Genomic DNA, 12,278 nt, shown 5'->3' with positions numbered 1-12,278 from the left:
AGCGAAATAACCCCTCTGCAACCCTATTTGTTTGATGTGCACTAGCTTTGATATGCGATTCCCAGTTCATCTTATTATTAAATAAGTTCCCGAGGTAACTAAAATTATTCAACTTTTCTAATCTCATTCCTTTTACAGCAAAATTTGCAATGTCAAATTTTTATCTTGGAATGAGGTAGTTTGATTGAATATTTTAGGTCGCCAAGGCTTTCAGGAGTTTTTAAATGAGTATGCTATAATGTGTTTCCAGTTGGGCAAGGGCCTGCTGTCCCAGATGGATGGATTTAAACTGAGGGCTTTGAACAAGAGTTCACATCCTGATATTTTCATTTATAATACACGATTGAGCCCCGCACCTCTAACTATAATTTCTTCTCAGTCTCAAGATCTGGAAGTGATCATGCCATACGGAACTTCGAACTGTAAGAACATTTGCCCAAGCCCTCCTTTATGAACAGCTAGTTACAAAGACTAGAACTTATTCGAACAGGCTATCAATGGAGTGTGGTGGATTCACAAAGGATTCAAACTGGAAGGAGTTTACCTCAACACAAAAAATTCTGAGCCAATAAGTAGAAAGGAAATAAATACAGATGGAGCCTGTACTTAAAAATTGTTAACAGGCTCACTAGTCCCATCATTTGGGCAAGAAGACAGAAACCGTTTCATAGAAAGCAGTAATGATGGGACCCCCTCAAAAAAGTAAGTTACGGCCAAGGAACAGAGGGGAAAGAAAGAAACAATAAGAAAGGTGTTCCCTCAACGGCCACAATCATTCAAAGTCTGTATATATCATATTCCTCATATAAACAGTGATAAATGTACAACAACCATGTTTTTTCAGTTTTTTTCAAAAAATATATATCATTTATTTTGTATTTTTTTTAAATATTAGCATTGCTCTCAAGAATACATTATAATGTTCATTGTTAAAGAATACAAAAAGACATTAAATCACAAAATCAATTAATCAAAAAGATTTACATAGTTCATACAATAAAGAAAACCAATATTATAATAACATTACACAAAAGACTGAAAAAAGGAAATGTATATGTAAAAGAGAACAATCCATGTGTCCCTGGAGGTTCTCACCCAAAAACAACATCCACACTCATACATACACATTCACATACACTACAAATGTCAAAAGGAATCTGGGTACTAGTAAACAGGGAGCCCCCTGCCACTAGAGCGGTCTCAAAATGAAATGTGAGACCCGCACTCTGGTAGTCGACGCGCGTTTCGGCGGCTCTCGGCCACCTTCCTCAGGACCTTTTTCCAGATGAACAGCAACCCAAAGAGACCCCAGGGGACACTGTAAGGTCTTTGTTTATATTCTAGACAATGGTAGCAAACCAATATGCCACAGGAAGGATGACTCTCGTTCTAATCAATCTCTCTTTGTAATTTTGGAGATGTCTCTATGAGGGTACCGAATTGATGTATGAATGATGTCGCACACGCTTAGGGGCTAAGTCCATATCTTACACTTCACTAGGATGAACTAGAGTTGTAAATCAGGATGCGTACTTTCCATAACAAGGAATTCCTTGAATTTCTCAATACACAACGAAAAACGTATCAATCAGTTTCCAACCGAAGACCCACAAGAGAGGATTCGAGTGTATGCACTGAGTGCAGGGTCAAACGAGAACTCCACGAAAGCTGGCGACATCAACCCGATGATGATGTTGTTGTACATTTATCACTGTTTATATGAGGAATATGATATATACAGACTTTGAATGATTGTGGCCGTTGAGGGAACACCTTTCTTATAGAAACCGTTTCATAGCCAGTGCTCTAAAAACCTGGTTTGCGGCAGGCTTAGAACTACTACAAACAAATGTAAAGGCGTGTTGTAGGGAAAAATGGTCCTAGGAGAAGAGCATCACTGACAACCAGTCCAAGATGCTTATATTTGGGAAAAGAAATCTGTATAAAAATGTATTTTGGGCAGCCAAGAGACAGTACATAGTCCATTGGAGGCTTTTACACTCAGACATAAACTCAGATAAAGACAGCAAGAGTTTTTGGGCATGTATCAATATATACAGATCAGGATAGCACCTCCAGCCAGTGAATAATTTTCAGAGTGGGCAAGGACCGAACTGGTCTCATCCATGTATGCTTGTCAGACAGTGAAGTGACTTGAAAAGGTAGACTGGTCCAGACTGAGCAAGTACCAGAGCTTATTTGGTCTACATAATAAATGACCGGAGAAAGAATAGGGAGCCTAGACAGAATAGTATACCTACCTCGGTTTCTGCATCACACTTAGAGCATTGGTCTGAAGGACTCAAACTGTTATTCTAACGTGCCCTGACAAATCCTAAACCTACATTGTTGTAGAAAGGCTAAATCTGACACCCGATCCATAAGAGAGGTAAATTAAAGGCAAATTGCTCTACTCAATGTTGAAGCAAAGGTGAATATCATGATCATGTTTAAAGAAAGAGATCAACTGACAGACAATGGTAAGTTAACTACTCTATTACACTGTTTTCCAATCCCAATCTGAATTTATTATTAATGAGTTACATTCATCTAATACCATAAAGTAAGACTTATGACTGCTTTCTGTATCATAAAGCAGCATTTGACAGGGCAGATTGAAGAATTTTATGGAGGAAAGAGGGTGGATGTGAAATATCACGTAGGTTGTTGCAGCAATCCAGGCCTTTTACTGTGACATGGGAATCAGGTCAAAGTTAGATTACGGCAGATTGATAAAGTCTCCTTCAAAATGTACACTGCTTAAGCACAGGTGCGTTCTCACACTCCTGTTGTATAGCCTCTTTGCAGTCGATTTGGGACATCACCTTAGTATAAAAAAGGTTTTCAGCAAAATTAGAAATGCAACCTGAAACTGTTATCTGCCGAGAACACAATAACTTTAGGTAAAACCATAGCAGCATCGTTCCTTGGCATAAAGTGCTACACACAGTGATGAAAACAAACTTGTAGTGAACTCTATTAAGCCACATGTTTCAGTTTTTACATGGAAAACTGAAATGTTGGCGCAGTAGTAACAATCTGGTTAAGCAGGGAATCGACTACAATTGGTTGAGTCTCTAATTCAGTGATGAGGATGGCAGCCGGAAGGCAAAAAAATATATACTTGTGTCTAAGTTAATCAATGTAATATGTGCCCTTAGGAGATTGTATAACTATTTCCAAGCTTCCACACTGACCTCAATCCTGTCCGTGTTCAAAGGCAGACTAAGTTCCGCCAAAGTGTATGGTCAGATTGCATTTTCTGGAAAACTTCAATTAGTTTGATCCAGCCAATTACTTTTATTTGCCTCCATAAAATCTTGCTATCAAGGGGTATCTTGGCACCACACTGAGCTAGACTCTGATATATACCAGACAAGTGTAGACAATTTTTTTAATTTAATGGGAAAATTAGCAACCCATGAATGAAGATTCTAAATGAGGAAAGTGATCACCTGCGATGCAAGTCCTAAACAGAAAGTGCAGTGTCACTTCACATTTATGAGTGAAGTTGAAGCAATAATAAGAAATATTTTACTACAGTTAGACTTAGAACAGTTCAGAATCAAAGAACTATCAAAGTACATACTAGTAAGTTATCAACAAGCACCGTAGCCTACCTACCTGTTGAAATCGCTCACAAGGAAAATGATGATTAAGTTCCTCTGAGTCACGTTTATTAATTCTATTATTACAGAGGAAGCGCGCACTGAATAATTGTTTGGACTTAATGTTAGATATGTGTCAAAGGAGCAGAAACTACAACCAGTAATTTCTCTATATGTCCTGAGCCCTTGGGACACATGCACACAATGAGTTTGTATAAGATGTTTGGACACTGGTGTCTGCAGCTGCTTTGCAGCAGTACCCTGGGCATTAGAGCAGAAAATCTCAGGATGACGTCTACAGTTGTGAGATTTATAGACCTATTCTTACAATGCAGGGGGATTAAACATTATTATTTTAGATTTTACAAAGAACAAATGGGAAGAGATTAACAGATTTTAAATGTTATCAAGTACAGAAAAGATCTGTTGTTAAACCGCAATATTAAAATTGCAAATTATTATGTTATAAATTCTACATGACTTAACAGGAAATATAATCACATATATGGGTATGGTTGACTAACTTTTATTTCAGTATCTGTACTCTAGTTACCTCCACAGGGAAGCAGATTAATTCTCTTTCTTCTTTTAAACACATTTTAGTAACAATGTCTGATGCTATAATGGCCAAATTTGAACACAAACAATAAAACTTATTAGTACAATTTTCTTCTTCTAGAAATCCTCACTACTGCTGCTAAGCAATTGTTTGACTAGAGTTATAAAACCTACTGCCTGACCTTTCCCCACAAAATGTTTGTAGGAAGATTTTCCCTTCTAAATACCAAAAAAACTCTTAAATCAAACGTTGCCTGAAAATACAGAATACCCCATAACAAATCAACTTCAATTGGATCACTGATCAGTTTGTGGAGTGGTCTATGCTAATAGGTCTGTAGTGGGCTACATATGAGCTTTAAACTTCACACCTTTTGGGCAATACGGATTGTACTGGATTACACTTATATATTCAATTATGGTAGTTTCACATCACGTATCACAAGCACAGGTTTTAAGCAACTGGTAGAGGGAAAGAGCGTTATATTTCTCTGCTAAGCCATTTATTGGTGCGATGGCTAACTGGCAGTTAAAGAGTTTTGGAGGAGAAGTAGCTGATCTTTTCCTTTAGACTGGCAGGTAACTCAATTACCTTAAAGGGCTGAGGAGGGCATTACAGAAGTTGTTGAGGATGCCTTTTTGAGGATATATTCTTTGTTGGTTGTTAAAGGATGCAGCTTACCGATCTTAGTTTTGTATACAGGCTATATTTCTTGTTCTACCTTGTCGCTATATAGGGTTTGTACTATTACTGTGATGCGCAAGATACACAAGTGGAAACACTCATAAAATGTTAGCCATTATAGGCTGACCAAGGCAGGCTAGTTGCGATAGAAAGCCTAATGCAGGTGACATTTCCACTGTCCATCAGTGAGCAGTGTAGGCCAAACAGGTAAAATCCTTAAGGTGCAGAAAGAGGAGTTTTACAACAAGCTAAGTGCTAAACATGTTTTTGCTGTTTAAGTTATCTGAGATTTGAATGTGACACAAACTCCAAGGGACGTTTTCACAAACTGCATTCTAGTACGTTTATTAGTAAAACAATATATAAAAATAACTTGCATTAATATTTAACATAACAATATATGTACTAGCTTTTTCCAAATTAAATAAACTTTTTTGACTTCTCCCTATAGTTTACCATAGGGAGACTGTGCCCATGGGTGGAGACCTCCCTACAGTAAAGTATAGATACATTGAAAAAGTTTATTAAACTTTATAATAAATTAGTTAAAATATTTTTCTGTTAAATACAAATGGAAATTAATTTTATACATGTGTTTTAAACATAAAACAAAATAAAAAATGCTACAGTACTATTAACTTCATGTTGAATTAAATCTTATCTAAATATCAAATTAAATAAAAATTCTGAAATTTAAATTTAAAAAATGCTTTAAAAATATATCTTTTACTGTGCATTAATAATCATTAAAAGTGATGCACAGAATGTATTTACAGTAGTATAATACTTTATAAATTCAAAAGCAGAAATATTTATAATTGAATAATACAAATATTATTTGTAGTTTTTTTTAACATTCAATTATATTTATTCATATTTGAAACTATTTTAAATCATTTAGTTTAACATGATTTCCTTTAACATTATTTCCTATGGGGTTTTAAAGTTAGCCCCTACCTCTATAATTTTCTATGAGAGGGTATTGCAGTATCAGTGGTTGGCAATGTGTAGTGCTGGACTTCTGTTTCTTTTGGCAGTAGTAGCTTACACTCAAACATTTGACTCTACCCCCGTTTTCAGAGCATGGGACCTTATGTCTAAACTTCTGAGTAACTGAGCACTCGGATTTTGTGGATAATAGCCAAAAGTAATACAGTTACTCAAAAGTATAAGAGTAAATTAAGTGTGGAAATTACTCACAAGTTTATATTACCTTTGCAATTAGTACTCTAAGACTCACTGTGTGCGTTATAGTCTGTAATTTCCAAACTGGAAGTAGAATTCTTTTAAGGAGAAAGGCAACTGTCATGGATAATGACAGAAAGGTCTTGCAACCAGGATTTCTACAATGTGTTCCAGGAAATCTTTATAATCTAGTTCTTTTATACTAACCCTAGATGAAAAGCAGATGACAAATGGTGTATTTTGTGCAGACCTAATCCCTGCAGTTTCCTCTTGGAGGTATACTTGGTTGGCCTCCCATGTGGGAGTTCTGCCCTTAGCACAGAACTGTCAAACCAATAGTTCTTAAATACAAAAAAGCAAGAACGGTTGACAAAGGTTATGCACAAGTACTTATAGAGTATGATACATGTGTCAATGTCCTGTGCACGATGCGTCCAGAGTGTGCCGAACCAACACTCCACTACTAAGCAGATCCGAAAAATCGTATACAAATGGACGGTGCACCAGAGAAGAATATCAAAGCGCTCCAATTCGTGTTACACAATTCCTTTATTGAATTCCAATAAAAACAAACTCCTCAGCCAACGCGTTTCGTTCACAAGGAACTTCGTCAGGGCTGAAATAATCCAAGACACAATCAATATTGAATAAAACAAAAGAAAATATAAACAATCACAAGTGTATAGATAAAAAGAAAAAAGAAAAAGAAGCCCAGCTCAGAACACCATACGTAATTTCATAGCAAAGTTAAAAGACATTTAGCCATCAAGAATATTTCCATATCAAAGAAAAAAGCATTCATAATATCGCATAGGAGAAAGAGAGTACATGTTATTGACAATACATTACAGGTAGTTCATGATTCAAAATAATCAAGAAAACAAAGTACATTTTATGTATGACAGTACATTTTAAGTCATTCATAACTAGGAACGCAACAATGTCGTATTACTCTAATGAAAAAATGACAGAGAGCCCACCTATTTTAAGTGTCTACAAAACTATACCACATAGTAAATCACAATATATAATCTCTAATCAGTCTGTACAATTGTAACATAGGAAGAAAGAAGCTCATGTTACCTATGTTATAAAAAGGAATTCCCTGTACATTTGTCCATTACTTAAATCTGAAAAGAGTATATAGCAGGCCACTTGATAGAAGGCCTATAAATTTGGTGGGCAATATTTTGAATGTATTGCGAGAGGATCTGTAAATAAACAACATAATAATGCTATAAGATATTAAGAAACATCAAGTCACTAGAATCGCTATAACTAGATCGATCAGAATGGATACCTCAATATGCGATCCATATATTTAAAAGAGGTCCTAATACTAGCACACTCTTAGATTATAAGTTCGTGTAAAAACACGTATATCAGGCGATATTAAAGAACAATTGCCCTGTTCCAAAATCTACACCACAGTATTTAGAAAAGGTCCAATACTGGCTCACGCATACGTTTTTTAAGTAGAAGAACGAGTGCCCTGTTCCAAAGTTTATATGACAGAGTCTATTATTTCTTTTAGGGATGACAATTATCTATTTGCAAGATACAAGTCATCTAAGAAAAATATATATATATATATATACAGCCACTCCGTTATTGCCTGACGCGTTTCATCATTAGACTTCTTCAGAGGCTGACGGAGATGGTGCGTGCTCCGAACTGCCTCCCTTTAAAATGCTATTGCACGCTCTAGATTGGGGCGGTTACATCGAAGCAAAGCATTGTGGGAGATGCAGTCTCGGTAATTAATTCTCCTGTATGGATGCGCAGAATTTTCTGTCAAAGTTCATTTCAATCCCTGGATGGGCCTCAATCAGCAGACTGTCACCTAAATCCATCGACTAGGCCCTACAGTAAAGCTCCGTAGTTACCGAGCCTCGTGGCCCCTCTCCATCTTTGGGTCGGGTGGTGCGTTCTCGACAGCAGGGCTGCTGCCGTAGTATGCAAGCTCCAAGTTTACCCCTCCGGAATAATAATCACTCAAACCAAGGCGTGCTGAAAGCATTTAATTGGTATGGTCACAGGTCCGCTTTTCGATAGTCTTATAAGACAGCCACTCCGTTATTGCCTGACGCGTTTCATCATTAGACTTCTTCAGAGGCTGACGGAGATGGTGCGTGCTCCGAACTGCCTCCCTTTAAAATGCTATTGCACGCTCTATTATGCCTGTATACACTAGCCCTTATTTATAGATGGAAGCACCGACATCTGATACGATATGCTTCATACACTTGCTCCTCTTTTTTCTCTTTTAAGTACATGTTTATCGTATATTTATGAGAAGTAGATACTCCTAAAAATAGCGATGATAAAATGTTCTAGTTATTTACATATATACAACATCTAAACATAGGTCCTACAGAGGACTTCATTTCGTTAGCTTGGCTTCAGTTGCACAGTGTCCTGAAATGTAAGAACGATTGCTTGCTTGTCAGCGGGGCTCTCTTAGTATTATTTTTTGTCCATTCCAAGATGGTGTCTAGGAAGACCGATATTATCACATGATCCTCATAGGATCGGGAGACCGTAAACGAGATGGGCGGTCACAAGGCTAGTTTGCCGGGATATTTAAACCGACCAATGTGAGTAGCTCGGTTTACGCTCTCTTCACTCTTCTGACCACCGAGATTGCGGTAAGATTACATCTAGGGAATGGGTCTTGATTTTTTCCTTTTAATTTGGGCAAAAATTGTGAATTATAGTACTGCATAGCAAGCAGACTACTTGCACCCTATTAGTGAGCCTTGTAGACGTATTCACGCGGCTTGTGGTATCAAATTATACACATAAGATCTCCAGGTTAAAATCGACATGATCCTACATCACATTGTTACACTTGACCGTTTGTTGGGACATTTTTTAAGGATGTTTTGTGACGGCTTAAAGATACATTTGTTGTCCTACTAAATATAGAATGGTCCCGTTCATGTACCTTCTAACCAGTCTATATGCGGTTTACATGAATTAGAAACTTGAGCACAGCACAATATTAGACCTCATTTAGATATTGGGGCCATTTATTGTGATTGTGACTTTGGGCCTAATAATCTTGTAGTGACTCTATTTCTTAATAGCCGACTGGTTGACTCTATATTGAACATCCGTCTGTTGTATTGTTTGATCTACAGTGGGTGACCGTGACTAGAACTTTTCCCAAAGCGATCATACGGCGGGAGTTCCATCTGTTGTCGGCTCTAATATAAGGCGAGAGTATGATGTATTACTTTAATACATCTTTTACTAGTTGTTAGTTGTTACATATATACATATATATATACATATATATATATATATATATAAAGATTTTCTTAGATGACTTATATCTCGCAAATAGATAATTGTCATCCCTAAAAGAAATAATAGACTCTGTCATGTAGGCTTTGGAACAGGGCACTCGTTCTTCTGTATCGTTTGACATATGTGCGTCTACACTAACTTAAAAAACGTATGCGTGAGCCAGTATTGGACCTTTTCTAAATACTGTCGTGTAGATTTTGGAACAGGGCAATTGTTCTTTAATATCGCCTGATATACGTGTTTTTACACGAACTTATAATCTAAGAGTGTGCTAGTATTAGGACCTCTTTTAAATATATGGATCGCATATTGAGGTATCCATTCTGATCGATCTAGTTATAGCGATTCTAGTGACTTGATGTTTCTTAATCTCTTATAGCATTATTATGTTGTTTATTTACAGATCCTCTCACAATACATTCAAAATATTGCCCACCAAATGTATAGGCCTTCTATCAAGTGGCCTGCTATATACTCTTTTCACATTTAAGTAATGGACAAATGTACAGGGAATTCCTTTTTATAACATAGGTAAGATGAGCTTCTTTCTTCCTATGTTACAATTGTACAGACTGATTAGAGATTATATATTGTGATTTACTATGTGGTATAGTTTTGCAGAGACTTAAAATAGGTGGGCTCTGTCATCTTTTCATTAGAGTAATACGACATTGTTACGTTCCTAGTAACGAATGACTTAAAATGTACTGTCATACATAAAATGTACTTTGTTTTCTTGATTATTTTGAATCATGAACTACCTGTAATGTATTGTCAATAACATGTACTCTCTTTCTCCTATGCGATATTATGAATGCTTTTTTCTTTGACATGGAAATATTCTTGATGGCTAAATGTCTTTTAACTTTGCTATGAAATTACGTATGGTGTTCTGAGCTGGGCTTCTTTTTCTTTTTTCTTTTTATCTATACACTTGTGATTGTTTATATTTTCTTTTGTTTTATTCAATATTGATTATGTGTCTTGGATTATTTCAGCCCAGACGAAGTTCCTTGTGAACGAAACGCGTTGGCTGAGGAGTTTGTTTTTATTGGAAATCAATAAAGGAATTGTGTAACACGAATTGGAGCGCTTGGATATTGTTCTCTGGTGCACCGTCCATTTGTATACAATAGTTCTTAGTACTGATTTGATGAATATAGAAATTTGCATCTTCTACTCGTTATACACAGATGCATGGGCTCACATAGTGACTGGGGCAAAGGAAACGAGTCATTTCAAAACTTTTCTGGCAAGCCATCTAATATAGTAGAACTTCCTGTTAAATTATATTTGAATGTAACACTAGTGTGCTTAAAGCCAATAACAAGACACGTGATATTAGCTACTCACATGTAGTTTAAAAGATCATTTCTTTTAACATCCATCGGGGACTCATATAGTTCAAATGAAAAGAATTTTACTTATAAACAGTACTATCAAGACTGCGCCTTCCAAACACAAAAAAAATGTCCTGCAGTAAGCCTAGAACAAAATGAATATGCAGTTTTTCAGAATTACTAGAAAATCATTATAACAGTGACATTGTAATGAAAATAAAATTTAAAAAAACACAAAGAACAAGTAATACATATAAAAAGTACAAATACAATCAAAGGCTAAAACTAGTCTAGAAATATATCAGACTTTAACACGAACAAGTGATCATGACTTAAATAAATTGAAACAAACATTTTGTTGAAAACAGCTCTTCACCTCGTCTCATGAAGCGGATCTTTAGTCGCGGCTTTAATGCCTTCCATCATGTAGTTCTGATACTTGGAACAGGAAGCAACATGGGCCCTCATTTTGGATAGGTAAACCTGTACAGAGAAACCACAGTGGGGAGCAATTTATGATAAACATAAGCCATCCAGCTGTGTGGTACAGAAGAAAAGGCTGTATCCGTGCTTTACATGACTTTCCCTGCCCTGCCTCTACCCTGTGCATATCACCATAAAGACGGTGTGGCCAATTAAAAGGCTGAACTACTCGGTTCGATTGTCAACTGTGTGAGTGAGTTAAGAAAAGAAAAATAGGTAAGTTGTATGCCTACTCTCACAGTTCACAAGAAAAATGAAATAATGGGTGTGGTCCCAGTTATACCTTCACAGTAGCTACCTTCTGTAAAGGCAAATTATCTTCAATGGCGTAGCTATCTTCCACCAAAATATGCTCCTATTCCGTATATGTGGATCAACTGGGCTGTTTATTATTTAATTCTTTCCAAAAATAAATGTCTTTTAAGGTGGATTACAGACAGAAGAGATTAGGGAGTGTGTTCCTTGTTCTGAGGAAGCAGAGAGACAGACTGCTGCCACAAGATGCCCTAGAGAGGTAGCGATCATAAGACAGCCCTCAGTTAAATCACACAAGGACTTTACTTATTTACCTGGGTTCCGAGCAGGAGCAAAATACAGAAGTCACACTTCCCTGGGCCTAAGGCACCTACCTTAAAACATGTAAATAGATCTAAAGCCGCTGCCTGAAGCTACTTAAAAATATTGAACATAGCTGTGAATTGACGTATGCAAGATATTTTCTGTACCTTTGTACCAGCGCTCTGAGACTTTGCATCATCCCGGATTACCGTTTGCATTTTTAACAATTTACTAGCAGCCCGTCCCGAAGTTGTCCGGGGCTGAAATAGAATGTGTGCAAAGGAAGCTTTGTAATGTTCGCCGGTACGTTGATTGGCCTTAATCCCCGCGTGAGGGCCGTAGCAACTTGGGCAGTGGTAAATGCGAAGGCAGCCTGTTGTAAATCTGTGTACGCTGAGACTGCAGTGCGTGACATCGTGCTTGCGAGGCCTGCGCGTGCAATAAGCGAAGCTTGTGCTCCTTGCGGTTAGTGTGAGTGGCTTGAGCCCCCGCCTGAGCACCGGAGCAGTATGCAAAGCTTTGTGATCCCCACTGTTAGGCTGAGTGGCT

The 12,278-nt window shown here is 37.1% G+C and overlaps 1 protein-coding gene across 1 annotated transcript in view; it reads right to left on the bottom strand.

Annotated features, from left to right (window-relative positions):
- RNF114 (ring finger protein 114) overlaps positions 1-12,278 on the bottom strand; it is a 127,085-nt gene that overhangs the window by 42,680 nt on the left and 72,127 nt on the right. The window contains exon 3 of the mRNA XM_078652026.1: positions 11,065-11,171. Coding sequence (XP_078508152.1) covers positions 11,065-11,171 — 107 coding nt within the window. The remainder of the gene's footprint in view (positions 1-11,064; positions 11,172-12,278) is intronic.

The sequence above is a fragment of the Lissotriton helveticus genome, chromosome 7 (assembly GCF_964261635.1).
Source record: "Lissotriton helveticus chromosome 7, aLisHel1.1, whole genome shotgun sequence".
NCBI classification, from domain to species: domain Eukaryota; kingdom Metazoa; phylum Chordata; class Amphibia; order Caudata; family Salamandridae; genus Lissotriton; species Lissotriton helveticus.
The sequence above is the reverse complement of the archived record's forward strand: the minus strand, read 5'-3'. Positions and strand labels throughout refer to the sequence as shown.